This window comes from Muntiacus reevesi, chromosome 9 (assembly GCF_963930625.1).
Source record: "Muntiacus reevesi chromosome 9, mMunRee1.1, whole genome shotgun sequence".
NCBI classification, from domain to species: domain Eukaryota; kingdom Metazoa; phylum Chordata; class Mammalia; order Artiodactyla; family Cervidae; genus Muntiacus; species Muntiacus reevesi.
The window spans coordinates 73647992-73670770 of NC_089257.1; the positions used below are offsets into that span (position 1 = coordinate 73647992).

At 40.8% G+C, this 22779-nt stretch overlaps 1 protein-coding gene across 1 annotated transcript in view; it reads right to left on the bottom strand.

The window, feature by feature from the left end:
- The window catches only part of CUL5 (cullin 5), a 132528-nt gene extending 112099 nt beyond the window's left edge, over window positions 1-20429 (bottom strand). The window contains exon 1 of the mRNA XM_065943898.1: window positions 19996-20429. Coding sequence (XP_065799970.1) covers window positions 19996-20019 — 24 coding nt within the window. The 5' untranslated portion in view covers window positions 20020-20429. The remainder of the gene's footprint in view (window positions 1-19995) is intronic.
- Window positions 20430-22779: the final 2350 nt, after the last annotated feature.

Genomic DNA, 22779 nt, shown 5'->3' on the forward strand with positions numbered 1-22779 from the left:
CAGCACACCAGGCCTCCCTGTCCATCACCAACTCCCAGAGTTTACCCAAACTCATGTCAATCGACTCGGTGATGCCATCCAGCCATCTCATCCTCTGTCGTCCCCTCCTCCTCCAGCCCCCAATCCCTCCCGGCATCAGGGTCTTTTCCAATGAGTCAACTCTTTGCATGAGGTGGCCAAAGTACTGGAGTTTCAGCTTCAGCATCAGTCCTTCCACTGAACACCCAGGACTGATTGCCTTCAGGATAGACTGGTTGGATCTCCTTGCAGTCCAAGGGACTCTCAAGAGTCTTCTCCAGCACCACAGTTCAAAAGCATTGATTCTTCGGCGCTCAGCTTTATTCACAGTCCAACTCTCATATCCATACATGACCACTGGAAAAACCATAGCCTTGACCAGACGGACCTTTGTTGGCAAAGTAATGGCTCTGCTTTTTAATATGCTATCTAGGATGGTCACAACTTTCCTTCCAAGGAGTAAGCGTCTTTTAATTTCCTGGCTGCAGTCACCATCTGCAGTGATTTTGGAGACCAAAAAAATAAAGTCTGACACTGTTTCCACTGTCTCCCCATCTATTTCCCATGAGGTGATGAGACCAGATTCCATGATCTTAGTTTTCTGAATGTTAAGCTTTAAGCCAACTTTTTCACTCTCCTCTTTCACTTTCATCAGGCTTTTTAGTTCCTCTTCACTCTCTGCCATAAGGGTGGTGTCATCTGCATATCTGAGGTTTTTGATATTTCTTCCGGCAATCTTGATTCCAGCTTGTGCTTCTTCCAGCCCAGCGTTTCTCATGATGTACTCTGCATATAAGTTAAATAAGCAGGGTGACAATATACAGCCTTGACGTACTCCTTTTCCTATTTGGAACCAGTCTGTTGTTTCATGTCCAGTTCTAACTGCTGCTTCCTGACCTGCATACAGGTTTCTCAAGAGGCAGGTCAGGTGGTCTGGTATTCCCATCTCTTGAAGAATTTTCCACAGTTTATTGTGATCCACACAGTCAAAGGCTTTGGCATAGTCAATAAAGCAGAAATAGATGATTTTCTGGAACTCTCTTGCTTTTTTGATGATCCAGCGGATGTTGGCAATTTGATCTCTGGTTCCTCTGCCTTTTCTAAAACCACCTTGAACACCTGGAAGTTCACAGTTCACATATTGCTGAAGCCTGGCTTGGAGAATTTTGAGCATTACTTTACTAGCATGTGAGATGAATGCAATTGTGTGGTAGTTTGAGCACTCTTTGGCATTGCCTTTCTTTGGGATTCGAATGAAAACTGACCTTTCCCAGTCCTGTGGCCACTGCTGAGTTTTCCAAATTTGCTGGCATATTGAGTGCAGCAGTGTCACAGCATCAGCTTTGAGGATTTGAAATAGCTCAACTGGAATTCCATCACCTCCACTAGCTTTGTTCGTAGAGATGCCTCCTAAGGCCCACTTGACTTCACATTCAAGGATGTCTGGCTCTAGTTGAGTGATCACACCATCATGATTATCTGGGTCATGAAGATCTTTTTTTATACAGTTCTTCTGTGTATTCTTGCCACCTCTTCTTAATATCTTCTGCTTCTGTTAGGTCCATACCATTTCTGTCCTTTATTGTGCTCACCTTTGCATGAAATGTTCCCTTGGTATCTCTAATTTTCTTAAAGAGATCTCTAGTCTTTCCCATTCTGTTGTTTTCCTCTATTTCTTTGCATTGATTGCTGAGGTAGGCTTTCTTATCTCTCCTTGCTAATCTTTGGAACTCTGCATTCAAATGGGAGTATCTTTCCTTTTCTCCTTTGCATCTAGCTTCTCTTCTTTTCACAGCTATTTGTAAGGCTTCCTCAGACAGTCATTTTGCTTTTTCGCATTTCTTTTCCATGGGGATGGTCTTGCTCCCTGTCTCCTGTACAATGTCACGAGCCTCTGTCCGTAGTTCGTCAGGCACTCTGTCTATCAGATCTAGTCCCCTGAATCTATTTGTCACTTCCACTGTATAATCATAAGGGATTTGATTTAGGTCGTACCTGAATGGTCTAGTGGTTTTCCCTACTTTCTTCAATTTAAGTCTGAATTTGGCAATAAGGAGTTCATGATCTGAGCCACAGTCAGCTCCCGGTCTTGTTTTTGCTAACTGTATAGAGCTGCAAAGAATATAACCAATCTGATTTTGGTGTTGACCATCTGGTAATGTCCAAATGGCTCTTCTTAGTACTGGTTAATGAGAAATTCAGTCAGATTTGTGATTCTATGGTATATACTTTGTGTACCAATCTTATGGCTGGCTTCATTTTTTCTGTTATTAGTTTCCTATAACCATTTTCTTCATTTACTCTTCCCTCTGAGGGAAGGGTGGGCAAATAAACAAATATGGAAGAACCACAGAAAGGACATGTAAATCTTTTCTTGACTATGACGTGAAGACTCATTATACCCTAAAGAGAGTATTTTATAATGTCAACTAAGTCTATTTTCATAGGCAATTCTGGCAACTTATAAAATGAAACACAGTAGAAATCCTGCAATTAAACATCAAAAAGGTACAGAAGACTAAACAAGTGTTTGAGATAAACACTGGTTAGGCTCTGAAATCTATCAGCTATCACAAAATGACAGGAAAATCTATCAGCAAAAAGACAGGAAACAGTCTCCTATTTGATGAAACATACAAGATTAACTACAGAAACATTTTCCTCTAATACTCAGTTAAAGGAGGAATTAAATAATTGAATTTTCCTATCAAGCTTTTATAGTAGATTCCAAAAATGATGCTCAAGTAGTTCCTTGACCTATTCTCTGTCAAACTGAAGAGCACATCATTAAATCACAGTTAAGCATCAGACACCAAACCTACTATCTATGAAAGACATTAATGAGCAAAGACACCTTCAAACTATGAACTCTGATTTATGAATGTTTCCAATGGCTAAGGAATGGCTGCCTCACCCTTACTGATGTGCCACAAGTCTCTTCTGCTTTCATTCTTTCATTACACTCAGAATAGCTACTAAGTCTAGGATTCTCTCACCCACTGGCTCTTTTTTACCAACAGGATTTCAACATTTGCCAAAACCCAGTCCCTCTATCCTTCATTTCTTACTACACAACTAATTCCCTCAGAGGCACTCTTCTTCTCAAACACACAGATGGGTCATGGAGAAGCCGATGGGGGATAACTAGAAGAATCTTCCAGGCAGAGAAAGCAACCATTGCAAGGATCCCACAGTAGAAGCAGGTCTGATATATTCAAGGTAGAGAAAAGTAAGGAGGGAGGAGAGTGGATGAAGTCAGAGAAGCAACACACAGCTGGATCTTATAGGGTCTGAAGGCCATTGTAAAAAGTTTGGCTTCTATTGTAAGTAAGATGGGGAGCCATTAAAGATTCTGAGCAAGAAGTGACACAAATTGATTTATATTTTTAAATCACCTGATTGCTATGCTGAGAATACATTATAAGGGGCAAGCGTTACAGCTGTGTGTAGGAGGCAAGGCTAGAAATCTCAGTGATATAGACCAGGGTGGCAGCAGTGGAGGTGGGGAGTAGCAGTTAGATCTGTATCTGTTTTAAAGGTAGTGCTAACAAGATTTCCTGACTGCAAATATCTGAGATGAGAGAAAGAAGTAAAGCATGACTAAGGTTTTTGTCTGATAAATTTGTATATTGGACCCACAAAATGGGAGGCCACTCTATTGGCCCAGACCACATCAAAAATCTAAACCTAAATCAGCCTGCACATACGGTAAACATCTCACAGTCAAGAAAATATAATGCCAATCACAATCCTTCAACTTAGCTTTATCTAGCTAAACTTATCTAAAAAAAAATAGGACCAGTTAACCTCAAAATGAAATCTCTGATCTCCTAGTGAATCATGCCTTGTACTACCTCTTCTAACGTTATATAAAACTTGCTCCTCCATAAAAACCCTTCAGGAAGAGTACTCCACTACTTGTTAGGAACTCTACTATTCTAATCCACTGATTATTTTCCTTCGACTGAAGGACATCAAACTCTTTACTAAATTGTTTTAGTTTTGTGATTTGACATGTCCAAGAAGTATGGCATTGCCATCAACTGAAAGGGAAAAGACTGCAGATGTAACAGGCTTAAGAAGGAAAGCTCAGGAGTTCAGCTTCAGAGAGTTACATTTGACATGTCTGTCAAACAGTCTTTTGAAGATGCTGACTAGGCAGCTCAATAAGTAAATCTAGAATTTAAAAGAAAGATCAAACCAGCAAATAAAAATTTGAGAGTCATCAGAGTACATTTAAAAACAGGTTTTTAAAATTTGCTACTGGATGAGATCACAAAGGGAATAAATATAAAGAACCAGGCCTGAGTCCTTATGTACCTAATATTAAGAGTTGGGGAGAAGAGTAAGAACTAGGAAAGGAAAAAGAAAGCAACAAGAGAGGTGGCAAGTAAATAAAGAGGGTAGTTCTCTGTAAACCGGCTTTTTCTTGTTCAGTCACTAAGCTGTGTCTGAGTGTTTGCGATCCCATGGACTGTAGCATGCCCGGCTTCTCTGTTCTCTACTATCTCCCCGAGTTTGCTCAAATTCATGTTCATTGAGTCAGTGATGCTATATAACCCTCTCATCCTCTGCCACCCCCCTCGCCTTTTGCCTTCAATCTTTCCCAGCATCATGGTCTTTTCCAATGAATCGGCTCTTTGCAGCAGGTGGCCAAAGTACTGGAGCTTGAGCTTCAGCAACAGCCCTTCCAATGAATATTCAGGGCTGGTTTTCTTTAGGATTGACAGTTTTGATCTTGCAGTCCAAGGAACTCTCAAGACTTTTCCAGCACCACAATTTGAAAGATGGGGGAGGTGCCAAAGGTTTGACAGGAAAGACATGAAATAGACATCTAGGGAAGTGGAAGAATAAATGACTATGGAAGTGTAGTGTGATTGGGCTCTATTATAGTTTGTGGTTACGAATTTAAAGTGCAAGTAGCAGGTGTAGATCTTTTACTCCTGCAACATTCAACTGCATGGAAGCTGGCGCTGAAAGATGAAGACACGGATTGAACCAGGGTGTGGTTTTCCCCAGTGAAACGAGAGAGGAGCTAAGGAGTCAAAGTGTATTTCAGGGACTGATTATAATGACTGAATAAAAAACTTAGGCTGGGAAGGTAAGGGGAAGAGAAAGGACAAGAAGATGACAAAAGACAGAGACCTGTGCTTCCAACCAGGATGCAACAACAAGTCTGGGATGCCAGACTTCCCCTCCTGCCTAAACGACTGGAAAGCCAAAGTGCAGAACAGGACAGTATTTCCTAAAAAGGTACACAAATGGGGCTGAGCCCTACAAATGCCCTAGCATGCTACTTATGAGTAGAGTTTTCAGGACTGAGCATAACCATAGGGAACCCAAACAGCCTGGTGGTTTCACTAAGATTAGGAGACAGAGTCCAGAGTTTGGGGAGGCCAAAGTAACGAAAATGTGTGGCACAGAGTATCAGAAAAAAGAACTGAACAGACAGGGGGCTCTGGAGATATGTAGAGGAGTCCCTTCAAACCTCTGACTATTAAATATTGACCGATACATGTGAGTGAGAAAACTATTGGAGTCTGGGGAAACAACTGTTTGAAACAAACAGAACAATCGCCAGAGTTCACACAGGCCTAGTAATAGGTCACATTTCCACCAGCCAGAGTGGAAACACTCCTTAACATGTGAGGTATCCAGCAGTCTTCAGAAAAGTACTGCATCTATAATGATACCAACGTACCCCTACCTTCAGTGTTGTTCAGACCCACTCTAATAAAACTCATCAATAAAAGCAAGATTCAGAAAGACCAAACTGATTTCAAGTAACTTAACTATGTCACAGCCAAATCTAGAAGTATTCAAAAGAAATTTTAAAACTCCAGGTCCTATAACATAAAACTCACAATGTCTGGAATCCAATCAAAAATAATTAAGCAGGTCAATGTTATGTGGCAGCCTGGATGGGAGGGGAGTTTAGGGGGCTAATGGATACAGGTACATGTATGGCTGAGTCCCTTTGCTGCTGTAACTGTCACAACATCATTTAACTGGCTGTGCATGGACTGTAGCCTACCAGGCTCCTTTGTCCATGGACTTGTCCAGGCAAGAATACTGGAGTGGGTTGCCATTTCCTCCTCCAGGGGATCTTCCCAACTCAGGAACTGAACCTGCATCTCCTGTTTCTCCTGCACTGGCAGGCGATTCTTTACCACTGAGCCACCTACTCCAATATAAAAAAAAAGTTTTAAAAAAATTATCAAGCAGACAAAGAAGCAGGGAAATAGCAACCCATGATCAGGAGAAAAACCAAACCACAGAACCTGATCCTGAAATGGCGTGGATGACAGTTTTAGTAGACAGTGATGCTAAACCAGCTATTATACATGTACTCGACACATTTACAATAAGATAGTAGAAAGCATGAACATCACAGAAACAAAAGATGTTTTCAAACAAGTATCAGGGAGGATAAATTAGGAATCTGGGATTAACATATACACACTTACTATATATAAAACAGATACCAACAAGGACCTACTTAGAGTACAAGAAATTACACTGAATATTTTGTAACCTATAAGGGAAAAGAATCTGAAAAACAATATATGTGTGTGTGTGTGTGTGTGTGTATAACTGAATCATCTGTAACTAAAGCAACACAGGAAACCAACTATACTTCAATAAATAAATAAAATTAAAAATGAAAAGAGTATCAGTGAGCTGTGAGACAACCTCAAATGACCTCACCTACATATAACTGGAATCTTGGGGTACAGAGAATATTCGAAGAAATAAAGGCAAAATGTTTCCTAATTTGGTGAAAACTATAAACCCACAGACTTAAGACATTAAAGGGTTGGAGACTGTAGTGGAGCTGAATTATCAGAATAGGACCACTAGACTGAGTTAGAAAATCAGTACAGTGCTTGAAACTGGAATGAAAAAAATTTCCCTGGTGGTCCAGTAGCCAAGACCCCATACTCCCAGTTGCAGGGGCCTGGGCTTGATCCCTGCTCAGGGATCTAGATCCCGCATGCCACAACTAAGACCTCGCACAACCAAATAAATAAAAAAACGAATATAATGCATGTGGCTATACAAGATAATAAATCTTGTATTTGTGATAAATGTGGTACAAACGAGCATTTCCTTTTACCTTCAAATAGTTTCCTTTACATTTCCATGGGTAGCTCAAACATTTAGTTCAGTTCAGTCGCTCAGTCGTGTCTGACTCTTTGCGACCCCATGAACCGCAGTATGCCAGGCCTCCCTGTCCATCACCAACTCCCAGAGTTTGCCCAAACTCATGTCCATTGAGTCAGTGATGCCATCTAACCATCTCATCCTCTGTCATCCCCTTCTCTTCCTGCCTTCTATCTTTCCCAAATCAGGGTCTTTTCAAATGAGTCAGTTCTTCCCATCAGGCCAAAATACTGGAGTTTCAGCTTCAACATCAGTCCTTCCAATGAATATTCAGGACTGATTTTCTTTAGGATGGACTGGTTGTATCTCCCTGAAGTCCAAGGGACTCTGAAGAGTCTTCTCCAACACCACAGTTCAAAAGCATCAATTCTTCTGCACTCAGCTTTCTTTATAGTCCAACTCTCACATCCATACATGACTACTGGAAAAACCATAGCTAGATGGACCTTGTTGACAAAGTAATGTCTCTGCTTTTTAATATGCTGTCTAGGTTGGTCATAACTTTCCTTCCAAGAAGTAAGCGTCTTTTAATTTCATGGCTGCAATCACCATCTGCAGTGATTTTGGAGCCCAAAAAAATAAAGTCAGTCACTGTTTCCCCATCTATCTAAGATCTGTGGGAAAAAATATGAGTTCAGCCATTTTTACCCTTTATCATTTAACTTCAATATAGATCACTCCCATCACTGTGATCATTTTACTTTAAATATCTGATTGCTAATCATGTGTTGGATTCTGAATACTTACAAATATTAATTCATTTAACTTTTACAACTACCCTATGTGTTAGGTGACATTTAGAAGTGAGAAAACTATACACTGTAACCTGAGACTAGGTTAGATCACTTCCCTCAGGTTACAAGCACCAAGTGCAGAGTAAGGGGTCAAGTCCAAGCAGTTTAGTTCTGTCACAGTCTTAAACACTCCCTGGATCCTTCCTGGAAGAGGACTGGTGGGGCTTCTAAACTATGGGCCAGATTCAGCCCTTAGCTTCATCTCATCAGGCTTATAAATTGAAGGGGAAGAAAATCTATGATTATAAAAATTCAGTGGCAATTATCTAGAAGTCACAAGGTGAAAACATCAATACATAAAAGATGTATTTCTCTTTAAACCTGGTGGGGAAGTAGGACACTATTTTCCAAAAAGTTAAGTTTTTTTTCCATTGAAATGCAAAATTTCATATTATGCTTCCCTTTAAAACTTTTACATTTCTTTTGACCCATAAATGGGGAGTCAAAAAAAAAAAAAAGAAAAAAAGGCTTTTAGGTTTCTTTTAGAGACAAAAAAATTTTTTACACAAATTCTGATGATATCTGTATTTTTAAAAACCCAAACAACTAATTTTAAGGAGGAAAAGATAACTACAAATGAGAGAGTTTGAACTTATTGGGGTTCTTTATCATTTATTATTACACTTAATTCATTCAACAAACATCTGAGTGACTACTGTACATGAAGAATTATGCTAGTCACTGGGACACATAAATGAAAGGTTCTCAAGTGATTCACTTTCTAGTACAGTGTCTCTGACTTTAATGAATGGCTGGTGGGATCACTCATCACCGAAGAAATGGCAGGAGAATAACGCATTTGAGTTGGAAGGTTTGTAAGTGGCAATGCATTTTGGATGTTGTCCAATAAAAGCAAATACTGAAGTTATAACTCTTCATATTCTTTTTTCCTGTGTTCTCCCTTCTTTATTTTACATAAGATAAAAGCTTATCTGCTACTGAACTGCCTTTTACTTAAGATCTCTCCCTGAGGGCTGAGGGGGGAAAATCAGTGTAAAGTTTCTCACAATTAGAAGACAGAGAATAAAAACACTAAGACAAAGATGAAAAGAAAAACAGGTGAGCAAAGGTTCAGTTCCCTTTCCCAGCTCTAATCAGTACATAGAATCAGGATCTCTTAATACAGCATGTTGGCTGTCCAGACTCAAACTAAATACATTCAGCTTTACCTGAAAAATACTGTCTAGTAGAATAATCAGTTCTAAAACAGACTGACGATGAAGTTCCACAATCTCATATTTAGAGCCCTGTTGGTTGTTTCAAACAAACAAGCATTAGAAAATAAATTACAGAAAAAATAAATTTTTGTAATGCCCTGGAGTGGGTGGAGGTGTTACAGGTCAGAAATGAAAGATGCTTTATAGATCTGTCTAGAATATATCATTGCTTTAAAAATCTGCATACCTCCTATTCAAATTCACAACTGCTTTTTCAAGCAATGAGTTCAACTACAATCCCATGTTATTTAATCCCAACAAAGAGTAGATAGGTAACTGCTTATGCACAAATGTAACATTTGCATCATGCTAAGAACCATCACCTCATGGGAAATAGATAGGGAGACAGTGGAAATAGTGTCAGACTTTATTTTTTTGGGCTCCAAAATCAGTGCAGATGGTGACTTCAGCCATGAAATTAAAAGACGCTTACTCCTTGGAAGGAAAGTTATGACCAACCTGGACAGCATATTAAAAAGCAAAGACATTACTTTGCCAACAAAGGTCCGTCTGGTCAAGGCTATGGTTTTTCCAGTGGTCATGTATGGATGTAAGTTACACTGTGAAGAAAGCTGAGCACCGGGAGAGGCAAGGGTGGGATGTTTCAAGAGAACAGCATCGAATGTATATTATCTAGGGTGAAACAGATCACCAGCCCAGGTTGGATGCATAAGATAAGTGCTCAGGCCTGGTGCACTGAGAAGACCCAGAGGGATTGGGTGGAGAGGGAGGTGGGAGGGGGAATCGGGATGGGGAATACATGTAAATCCATGGCTGATTCATGTCAACGTATGACAAAAACCACTACAATACTGTAAAGTAATTAGCCTCCAACTAATAAAAATAAATGGAAAAAAATAAATAAATAAAATATCAAAGATTAAGAATTAAAAAGTGAAGAAAAAAAAAAAAGGAAGCTGAGCACCGAAAAATTGATGCTTTTGAACTGTGGGGTTGGAGAAGACTCTTGAGAGTCCCTTGGACTGCAGGGAGATCCAACCAGTCCATCCTAAAGGAAATCAGTCCTGCGTGTTCACTGGAAGGACTGATGCTGAAGCTGAAACTCCAGTACTTTTGGCCACCTCATGCGAAGAGTTGATTCATTGGAAAAGACCCTGATGCTGGGAGGGATTGGGGGCAGGAGGAGAAGAGGACGACAGAGGATGAGATGGTTGGATGGCATTACTGACTTGATGGACATGAGTTTGAGTAAACTCCGGGAGTTGGTGATGGACAGGGAGGCCTGGCATGTTGTGATTCATGGGGTTGCAAAGAGTCGGACACGACTGAGCGACTGAACTGAACTGAACTGAAGAAGTAGGAGTGATTCAGTAAACAAGAAAAACAGAAAACCCCACTGGGTTGCAAAATGTTTTAAAAGTAACAGAGTCATTTTAAAAAAAATTTAGTTGGCAATGCCAGGCTTTTAGTTGCGGCACACAGATCTTCCATCTTTGCTGTGGTGTTCAGGTTCCTTAGTTGTGGCATTCGAACTCTTAGCTGCAGCATATGGGATTTAGTTCCCTAACCAGGGACTGAATTCAAGCCCCCTGTACTGGGAGCGCAGTCTTAGTCACTGGATCACCAGGAAAGTCCCAACAGAGTCATTTTTAAATTACTCACTTACTTTCCAATAAAATAATACAAACATTGACCTATCAGTTTGCCCTGAAAATGTACAAAAATTCCTATACAACATATAAAACAAAACATACATACCCCCACCAAATTGTGCAAATGATATTACAACAGTATTTTATAATGATGTCAAAGTGTTGCATATTTAGAAGGAAACAAAGAATGTAATTATTATTGCTATAGGTCTTCTTGCTACATCTTCATGGATGACAAAAATATAAGAAAAGTTAAGGAGAAGCTGTAAGCAAGACAAGAAATTATAACATTCACACAACTGATAGCAATTATTTTTTGTCACCTGTATTCTTTCACACCTGTAACATTTTTACCACAATACAAGGAGTTTAGTTGTTTAATGTTTTTATTTGTTCCCTCTTTGAAGTTCCTAGTTTAGAATTCCTTGGTGGTCCAGTGGTTAGGACTCGCTGCGCGTTAGGACTCGCTGCTTCCACTGTAAAAGGCAATGGATTCGATCCCAGGTCAGGGAACTAAGATCCTGCATGCCACACAGTGTGGCAAAAAAACCAAGTTCCTAGTTTATTGAATGTGGATTATATCCAATGATGGCATTCTAATAACTTTCAAAAGGAAATAAATCTGTATATTTTAGGGCTTTTATGTAAATTATGAGGCTAGCTATTTGAATGTGTGAGTTCCCATTAACGTCTACAAGCCACTATTGCTCTCAGTTATGTGATTTGAAACCACATTTGCAATCCCCATTAACCAAAAGAACCACAAAACTACAGTACATATTTGCATACTGGCAATTCTCACTATGTTCCAGCCACACCACCCTTTTAAAGGCGTTACTCAAATATGCCAAGCTCACCACCGCACCTCAGACCTTTCCTAGAAAGCAGATCATTCAGGTTTCGGGGTCAGTGTCACCTCAGAGAGGCCTTCTCAAGCCAACCTAAGGAAAATGCCCTTCCCTTTTCCTTTCTGCAAATCCAGAGCCAAGATCTAAAGGCAGTAAAACAGCTACTTTGATTGGCTATGAGAATGAAGTTTTAATTCAGATTAAACAGTACTTTTTTTTTGGTCACATTACTCGTCTTATGGGATCTTAGTTCTGTGACCAGGTGTCAAACCCAGGGCCCCCTCCCATTGGAAGCACAGGGTTCTAACTACTGGACCACCAGGGAATTCCCTAAACAGTACTTGGGGAAAAAACCCCAGAAAGCTCTGGGATCTGGCTGAAATGTCATCAAGGAGCCGGGAAGGACAATTCAATAGAACATAACTGAAAGCTATATTTACAGGAAAAATGACTTTCTGTTGTAAATAAGGGAGCAAAATAGTGGCACCATCTTCTGAGCACTCTTGATTACACAGACCTCATTACTATAGAAACTACCCAATGTGTTACTTATTCCTTTAGTGTCAGTGTTTACACATTAGAAATATAAGCTCCAAAGAACTAGGGACCTTGTCTATCATATTCACTACTGTATTACTGACACTTAAAATAATATCCAACAGAGAGGGGATACTCTTTGTGGAATGAACAAGCCCAGTAATACAGATCAAATATCCTTGATATTACCTTTATGTACTTCAAGTATAATGATCTATGTTTTAACCTGAGCTGTAACTTGTTTCTTTACAGAGCCTATTAGGCACCAGTCACAACTGCAACTGGGCATTGCTTTTGCTTTGGCTCTGTCCTTTCATTCTTTCTGGAGTTATTTCTCCACTCTTCTCCAGTAGCATATTGGGCACCAATTGACCTGGGGAGTTCATTTTTCAGTGTTATATCTTTTTGCCTTTTCATACTGTTCACGGGGTTTTCAAGGCAAGAGTACTGAAGTGGTTTGCCATTCCCTTCTCCAGTGGACAACGTTTTGTCAGAACTCTGACTACGCCAAAACCTTTGTGTAGAACACATAAACTGTGGAAAATTCTTAAAGAGATGGGAATACCAGACCACCTTACCCGCCTCCTGAGAAATCTGTGTGCAGGTCAAGAAGCAACAGTTAGAACCAGACATGGAACAATGGATTGGTTCCAAGCTGCGAACGGAATTTGGACAAGAAATACACAACATGGCTGTATATCGTCGCTCTGCTTATTTAACTTATATGCAGAGTACATCATGAGAAATGCCGGCCTTGATGAAGCACAAGCTGGGATCAAGATTGCTAGGAGAAATATAACTAACCTCAGATATGCAGATGACACCACCCTTATGGAAGAGTGAAGAGTAAATAAAGAGCCTCTTAATGATAGTGAAAGAGAAGAGTGAAAAAAGCTGGCTTAAAACTCAACATTCAGAAAACTAAGATCATGGCATCCAGTCCCATCACTTCATGGCAAATAGATGGGGAAACGATGGAAACAGAGACAGATTTTATCTTCTTGGGCTCCAAAATCACTGCAGATGGTGACTGCAGCCATGAAATTAAAAGATGCCTGCTCCCTGGAAGAAAAGTTATGACCAACCTAAACAGCATATTAAAAAGCAGAGACAGAACTGACTCATTGGAAAAGACCCTGATTCTGGGAAAAACTGAAGACAGGAGGAGAAGGGGATGACAGAGGATGAGATGGTTTGAATGTCACACTAACTCAATGGACATGAGTCTGAGCAAACTCCCAGAGGTGGGGATGGACAAGGAAGCCTGGAGTGCTGCATGTTACAGGGTCGCAAAGAGTCAGAGAAGAATTGAAGTGAACAGAACTGATTAGGCACCAACTTACTGTATACACTACACCAAGGCAGGAGCCGTGACTTTCTATAATATAACTAGGCTCACCAGGACCCTTGCGAAATACCTAATAAGAAACACCTGTCTTTGTCTCTCTTTTCCATTTTTCTCTGTCCACCGGCTGGATGCCTAGTGTCCTCTTGAAATCTCATTGCAATGTAGAATTCCTCTCTTCTAATCCATTGATAAATGATGGATCTCTCACAGTTTATCTTAAACTGTCATTTCCCGTGAGTAGCTTTAAGTAATATATCACCTCCAGATTATGGTAACTGCTCACTCACTTATTTTCACAAAACATGAAAGATTTTCACACTTATATTTATCAGTTTTATAGTAAGTATCACACATAATAAGTATATGATTTAGTCCTCTATTCCCACTCCCACCCCTACCCATGGCCAATATATTCACCCTTGAATTGGTTTTCTCCCTCAGCTGTGAGTGTCAAATGTAACCAGGTCTCCAGGTCAGGCCACTGGAGTGAAGGAGGTGGCCCTAAGGATCCCATTCCCCTTAGATGCTCATTCAAAAGGGCAATTTCCATCAACCCAATGAAAAATTAGGTTCTAAATGAGGCTCTCATTTATGTTTAAATAGACATTAAAAAGAATTCCAGTTGTGTATCTTAATCACATTCACTGACATTATTCAAATCTGGGTATCACACTCATATTCTTTGCCAAGCATGTTCTACCAAAGTTTCCCCTAATCATCACTAACAAAAAGTCTACCTTTCTTCAAAATCCAGCTCCAATGCTTTCTAAATAAAACTTTCCTTGATCATCACACCAGAAGTGATCTCCTCTGTCTATGAGAGACTGATCGAACACATGGTAACACTTCTAAAGTTCTTGCCTTAAGACCTTTAATATCTGATCAATTCCCTAAGAGCATGGACATCGTTTTCCATTATCTTTATATCCTGGCACCTTGCACATGAGTCTATAAAATTATTTTAATAAAAATTAATTCTATACATACTTTGAACCACTCCTTTGTATTTCCATTTTCTTCCCTCTCAAAAAGTAAAAAGGTTTCCACTGAAAAAAGTAGTGCTTCACATTTCACTTGTAAGCTTGGACTGTCCTGTCCTGTCCTGTTTTACACTTCTACTCCCTTCTCTCCCCCTCTCTCTAGATCTAATTAGAAGGAAATAAAGTCAGAAATTCCTCCCTTTAACCAACCAACGCTCATTTACTGAGCAGCTACAATGCATGGATACTGCACTGGACTTCTCTTTTCAGTCAACTATCACTCATTTATGGAGCACCTTCCATGATTAAGTTGGCTTAAAGCTTAACATTCAGAAAACTAAGATCATGGCATCCAGTCCCATCAGTTCATGGCAAATAGATGAGGAAACAATGGAAATAGTGGCAAACTTTATTTTTTTGGGCTCCAAAATCACTGCAGATGGTGACTGTAGCCATGAAATAAAAAGAAGCTTACTCCTTGGAAGGAAAGTTATGACCAACCTAGACAGCATATTAAAAAACAAAGACATTACTCTGCCAACAAAGGTCCGTCTAGTCAAGACTGGTTTTTCTAGCAGTCGTATATGTATGTGAGAGTTGGACTATAAAGAAAGCTGAGCGCCGAAGAATTGATGCTTTTGAACTGTGGTGTTGGAGAAGACTCTTGAGAGTCCCTTGGACTGCAAGGAGATCCAGCCAGTCCATCCTAAAAGAAATCAGTCCTGAATATTCATTGGAAGGGCTGATGCTGAAGCTGAAACTCCAATACTTTGGCCACCTGATGCGAAGAGCTGACTCATTTGAAAAGACCCTGATGCTGGGAAAGATTGAAGGCAGGAGGAGAAGGGGACGACAGAGGATGAGATGGTTGGATGGCATCACCGACTCGATGGACACGAGTTTGAAGAAACTCCAGGAGTTGGTGATGGACAGGGAGGCCTGGTATGCTGCAGTCCATGGAGTTGCAAAGAGTCAGACACAACTGAGCAACTGAACTGAACCATGAATAATCACCACACTAAATGGTTAAAGTATCAACAAATTATAAAGTCCCTAAACTAATAGTGCTTACAATCCAGAAAGGGAGTTAAGATATGCAAAGAGATCCTGTAACTAACATAAAAGGCAAAATGTAAGGACTCGAAGATCCTGATGCAGTGCTATGTAGAGTAGGTAACAACTAATTCCAAATGAGAGCTCTCAGAAAAAAGGAGGTATCTGGGCTGAGTCTTGATGACTTAAGTAGGATTTTAACAGGTTGTTGGGGGGGGGGGGGGCGGTGGGCAGATATTCCTAACACAAGAAACAGCAAACATAAAGAGTCTTGAAGACTCTGGTACAATAATAAACCAAAAGGTAAGCAGCAAGGAGGGAGGGAAAGAATGTATGTGTATGTGTGTGCGCCTGCAAGCGCATGCACATGTGGGAGGAAGGTGGAGAGAGGGGAAGGAGAAGGAGAGAGATATTAGGGAGAAGACCTCACTAGAAAGATCTCAAAGAATTTGAACTATCAAACGTATATGAGCAAGAAACTGATACAGTCAGCACTGTGTTTTGGCCTAGCTCTCAGAGCAGAGTTAAGAGATAAAAATAGTGAAATCATGGGAGTTTTGACTTCTGGGCAGGGGGGGGCGGGGGGGAGAAGGTACAAAGATAGAGAAACGATGGAGATTAAATCCTGAGAAATAATTATATTGGGAAAGGAGAGAAGGGAGGTCGTTGAAAAACACAAGAGAGGCGGGGATAAAGAAGACTAAAACAAAATAACAGGGGACCAGCTGCTAAGTCCTGGTGGGAAAATGAAAGCTGAATAAGAACAAGCAGAAGGACGCAATGGAGCAGGTGCCCTGGAAAGAGGAGAACACAGGGGAAACTAGAAAACGCTGTGATACTGACCAAGGAAGGTAAGGGCATTCAAATAGCTAGATGATGTGCCAAGAATTGAACAGGGTTAGGTTTAACAAAAAATATTTGAACGGCTATCTGGAGTAAGATGCATGATGCATGCTCAGTCGCTTCAGTCAGTGTCCGACTCTCTGTGACCCCATGGACTGTAGCCCGCCAGGCTCTTCCGTTCATGGGATTGTTCAGGAAAGAATACTGGAATGGGTTGCCATTTCCTCCTCCAGGGGATCTTCCCAATGCAGGGATTGAACGCAAGGCACTTGTGTCTTCTGCATTGGCAGGCGGATTCTTTACCACTGAGCCACCTGGCAAGCCCATAAGCAACTGGTAATTGCATATGTCAAAATATACAACACAAAATCTTTGTATATCCAAAAGAGTTCTAAAATCCAGCAAAGGTCTACTTGCTTTAGTGAATACATTATTAATACACTCAAATTCCAATATGAAAAAAGTAGGTGGTTTCTATTGCATTAGGTTCTTACTTTTAAGTTTTATAACAAAGTTCTGAATCATGTTATCTTTCATAACAAATAAGCTATCCCTCCAAACTCTTCACCCACAAATTCAATAAACTTAACTTCTTACTGGTACACAGGAAGAGGGCATTATTTTTCAGCAGAACACTAAAGGCCTCCCTTCAGGGTTGATGACATTACTCATCATTCTTCAGATACACCTGCTTACCTGATAGTCAAATTCTAACTGTATTCTCTTCTAGGCCACACTTCTCAATTTTGACCATAAGACATGGTAATTCTGTCAAATGTGCTCTGATGAAATCTAATTGCACCATGTCCAAGGCATCTGTCTAGTGAACCAGCCTATTAAACCCTGTCAAAAAAGGAAATGAGGCTAACGTGGCCATTCCCTAGCCAGATCTATCATTATTCAAGGTATTACCAGACTTGAATTTATTTATTGATCTATTTATATTTTAATTGAAGTACAGTTTACTTACAATGCTGAGTTAATTTCTGCTGTACAGCAAAATGATTCGGTTATACAAACATACATACATACAATCTGTTCAATGTTCTTTTCCACTGTGGTTTATCACAGGATATTAAATATAGTTCTTTGTGCTATATAGTAAGTAGCACCTTGTTGTTTATCCGTTCTATTTTCTATATATATATAGTAGTTTACATCTGCTAATCCCAAACTTCCAGTCCATCCCTTCCCTTCAACCTTCTCCAGACTTTAATTCAAATGACCCTATAAATTCTGGTAAGGGTCTCCCTGCCATTTCTCCAAGACAAACTTCCTACTTTTTCATTAACCACTTCTAAAGGCATAAATATAAGACAATCCCCGCCTGCCCCCCCACACACACACACTTCAATGAGGAGAGAAAAAAAGGAAAAAAAAGTTTTCTGACCAATGTGAATAAGGAAACTTTTGGTGATACAGATAAAAGAATCAAATGTCTACTTATAATATCCATTTTGTTAGTTGTATGTATTTAAAATTATACTACATAAAACATTGAGAAATTCTTTTTCCCCCTTTTCAACATTTCACTAAATAATTTTATTGAAAAATTTCCAGTGTATCTGTCATCTTTTCATATTCACTAGAGACTGTGACTTTTACCAGTTTTGTCAAACATTATCACTTTTCTTTTATTTATAAAAGTTATTTGAGTTACAGAACTGCTCGAATTACGATCTTTTTAACCTACATCTTAAACACCCATTTCTATCCATTCAGGTATCTTTTTCATTTTATAGGTGGGTGTGTGCTATACATATAGATTCATAATCTCTACAAGGTAACGACTTATGAGTATTGAATGAAGGAGCTTCAGACTTATATCTCCTTCAAACAAAGCTTTGTAAGGCTTTGTATGGAGTAGAATAAAGTGACTCACTCTTTCCTGAGACACAAATCTGGGAGGAAAAAAGACTTTGCTTTATATCCACGTTATCAATTAGTCAAAAATTCACAATTATTTTAAACACATTTCAATTAATAACATACACTATTGGTTATGTAAATGCATGGATACATTAACAGGAGTCTTTGCAAGTTGAAGTTTTTTTTCTGAATTAATATATTAGAACTTTGCTATACTGATATAAAAGAAGTGAATTACTCAACTTCCATGAACTTGTTTCCTTAGAGAAACATCAGTAGTAACTGTAGTAATTAATGTGTATTGCATACCAGTTAAGACCCAGTCGCTGTTTTAAGATTATATATATACCAACTCAATCTTCACAAAGCTCCTATGAAATAAGTGCTATTGATGATTTCATTATATTGATGAGGAAACTCAGGAACGGAGAGATTTAGAAACTTGCCCAAAGTCATGGAGCAGAAAAGCTAAGTAGCAGAAATTCGGTCTAGTTCTGGGTCCCTCCCTCTTTTAAAAGAAGACGCGGGGTTGCGGGGGGAGGGGGGGGCGGTTAATATGTGTGTGTTAGTTGCTCAGTCGTGTCACTCTTTGCGACCCTGTGGACTGTAGCCCACCAGGGTCCTCTATCCATGGAATTCTCCAGGCAAGAACACTGAAGTGGGTTGCCATTCCCTTCTCTAAAAGACGACATTCTACCTCTAAAATTAGTAAAATTAGAGGGACTAATACAGTTAGTATTAGTAGTCTAAAGAAGACAAGAGGTTACAGTTAAGTTTTAACATATTTTCTATTCTCTGTCAACACTGTCTGAAGGCTTAATTGACAGGGTTTTTGAGGGAGAAGTAGTTCATATACTACCCCCATTTCAGAAATACTTTTAAGGTATAAAGTATTGCCTACTACAAACATACCATAGAGGAAACTAGTGCAGGTCTTCCTCCTTCTCCTCTAAACTTTGTAACTCATGGCAGAGAATCTGCCTCTCTGGGCCTAGATCCCCCTTGCTATCCCAAATACATAAAACTAACTTTAACGGTTTTCTTTGATAAGGCAACTTTCCTAAGCCCTAAAACAACAGCAGTGCTTCCACTGTCGTCATCTGGTTGTGTGCTGTAATGGGGTTGATTGAGGAACAGTTTCCTAAGTTAAAAAAGGGTAAAAATACGAACTCAAGAAAGGAAGAACAGAAGGGAAGGTGTAGTAAGCAGTTAAGGGAGGGAGTGGGGCGGCAGGCGCTGCCGTCTTACTTGGAATTCCGCGCAGATAGAAGAGAAACTGAGGAGGTGGGGGTCCGGTCGCTAAAACCTGTTAGCAACATTTTCTGGGATTTTCTTATCTGCGTCTCAAGACTCGCGCTTCAGAAGAATCTGAGACCCTAAGGACACTAACTGCCCGATCCGTCAGGACGTGCCACCACCTTTCTTCTGGGGTCCCGGGCCAGCGCTGGCCCTTTGAGACCACTGTCCGCCGTCAGCCCTCGCCCGGGCCTTTCATACACCGGGCAACCGGCAGCAGGGACAACCAGGGCCTCTCGACCCCAAGGCCGGAGAACCGCGTTCCGCTCCTCGGCGGCTGCCTCCCCGGTTTCTCTTCCGGTAGACAACCCCTGAACACACCCCCATTTCGCCGCTAAACCAGAACCGAGTCATTCCCCAAGAGCTGAACCCACCGCTCGCGGAGCAGAAATCCAAGCCGGACTAAGGGTCTTACCTTTAACAGATTAGACGTCGCCATGTTCCTTCAACTTAGACTCTCGCGAGACCGCGCGAGATTTCGTGGCGCTCGGTGCCAGGCCACTACTGCAGGCCCGAGTTTCCCACCTGGGCCGAGGGGCCCCCGGGCGGGCACTGTGGATGTGGTGGGCGCCGGCGTGCACACAGCGCTGACCTCGTCCCTCACTCCCGGAGCTTCCTCGCTCTTCCCTCCCTACATGGTCACCGGGGCCTCTCCTTACTAGAGAGCTCATGCAAACACTCAGGGAGACGGCAGCGGCGAAAGGTGAGAGGGAACAGGAGCCGACCTGAAATCGGAAGAGGAAGCATCGGCTCCACGAGCCTCCCCACTCCTTCAGATGAGCCTCTGTGGTGGCACCCGCAGAGACCACTGGCAACGAATTTAGCTCGGTTTGGGACCGGCCGCTCTGGTTCGGCGGCCGCGTCACGTGACGCGGCGGGCGGGGCCGCGCTCGGGAGCGAGCGTGGGAGCCTGAAAGCTTCGTGGGCCGAGATCCCGCCGCGAGGGCGGGGGCACGCCCTCTGCTGGCAGGAGTATATGTCTTCCTCCCTCCGCCGCCGTGTGCTGGGGGGAGGTTACGGAAAAGACATTATCCGGAATGAAATGCTTGTAATAACTGTCTTCAAGACCTGGCGCATTAAGGGACCCAAGAAATATTTGTTTGCATGAATCAATGAATCCATGCACGAACGTGTTAACTATTAATATTTCTACTCAAGATGGCCTGGCACTGAAATAACCTGTAAGAGCTTGATCAGGTATAACAGAACATCCTATACCCTAAGACCCCTAAGCGTTATCCCTTCAGACCTCAAACCACTGGCCAAATAAAGGGAATATAATTTATATGTAGAACCTACAATATACCTAGTATTGTATTCTACACGTTTCCGAACTGTTCATTCATACATAATATGTGAGAAGTTAGAGCTATAGAGCAAAATAAAGCAGAGAAGAGGGATGCAGTTTGCGGTTTTAAACAGAGGGATCCAAGTAGGTCTCACTGAGAAGATGGCATTTGAGCGAAAAGACTTGAAAGCGGTGAGGGAGAATGCCAGGACATATTTGGGAGGAGCGCATTCCCTATAGGGGGGAGCACAGGTGGCACGTTGCCCAGAGTTTCAGAGGGACAGTTAGAAGGTTAGTGTGTTTAGAGCGGAGAGAGAGTAAGAAGAATAGAAGGCCTTATTGGGCCTTGTACACCACAGCCAAGACTGGCTCTTATTCTCAGTGAGATGGGCAATCATTGCAGGTTTTTGAACAGAGGAGTGGTATGATCAGACTCCCGTTTAAACGTGATTGGTCTGACTACTCTAGTGAATCCAATGAGAAGAGTAATTTAGAAAGCTTTTGTATTATCTTGTTAGATCGACACAATCATGCCACCTAGATGGCCTACATTTTACAGTGATTTATTAGTGATCTAGGCATGATTAAACAATGACTACATGGTAGAACAAGGATTCAGAGCCACTAGGCCTGTAATGTCCTGTCAACATGGAGATGACTCAGAGGTCATCTTTGTTCTACAGGTGAGAAAATGGAAACTTCTTTCTGGTCAGGGTCACAACTGGGTCAGACGAAAAGTCTGGTCCAGAATAAACTTTGTATAATTATGGATCCCTTTCCCAGTGACCCTGGGTTGTCTTCAACCCTAGTTCAACTCTACTGCTTTATTTGCAAAGTGTAAGTTGATTAATTTATAACTATGTACCATTAAAAAGTTAGGCAACATACTGTAATAGAGCAGTTGAATATGTTCATAAATTAATGACCCTTCTTAAAGAATTCATTATTAAGTAGTTAAGTATCTAATGCCTGTTCAAGTGTCTTGTTATGTACTAAGCACTGGAAATCTAGGATTAATGAGACAGATAAGACCTCTGTCCTCTTGGAGCTTATAGTCTAATAAGGGAGCTAGATATTAAGCATAGTTACATGAATCAAATGTTGCTGAAATGGAGTTGTGATAAATACCGCAAAGGTAAAATACAATGTGTTGTTCCGAGCATGTGGTTTGGAAGGGACTACTATCCTGTACTATTCCTATGATCACACTCTGAATCTTGTGACTACTTCTGAATTTTCAGTTTCATATATCCCACTGCCTAACAAGACATTCCTTTCTCCAAACTTGCTTGCTCTGGCATCTCCACTGTTACAGTCTGACCTGAAATGAGTTCTTCATTCCATTGACCCCGCTACCTCCTTGTTCTCTATCATTCCCTCCTTTTTCACTTTCTTCCTCACCCAATTTAGCTTCTGTAAACCATCATTATTAAAATATTTAAATATTTTATTTATTTAAATATAGAGAACACAATCACATAACATAAAATTCAGAAGGTACTAAAAGGATTACAGTTAAAAGTAAGCCTCCTTCCCTTTCCTAGCATAATGTTCTATATTGTGGTAGGTATTTGGTTTACTCAGGTGTATTGTTATTGTGTTGTTGTTTAAGCAGTAAGCCATGTTCGACTCTTTGTGACCCCATGGTCTGTAGCCTATTAGGCTCCTCTGTCCATGGGATTTCCCAGGCAAGAATACTGGAGTGGATTGCCACTTTCTCCTCCAGGGGATCTTCCCAACCCAGGAATCAAACCCATGTTTCCTGCTTGGCAGGCAGATTTTTACCACTGTTAATTTGTCAAAACCCAGTCAGTGTACCATTAAAATTTTTGCATCTCATTCAAAAGAAAAAGCAGAAACAGCATTTGAGTTTAGTTAATGATATTCAGGCTGAAGAATTTAGGAATAACT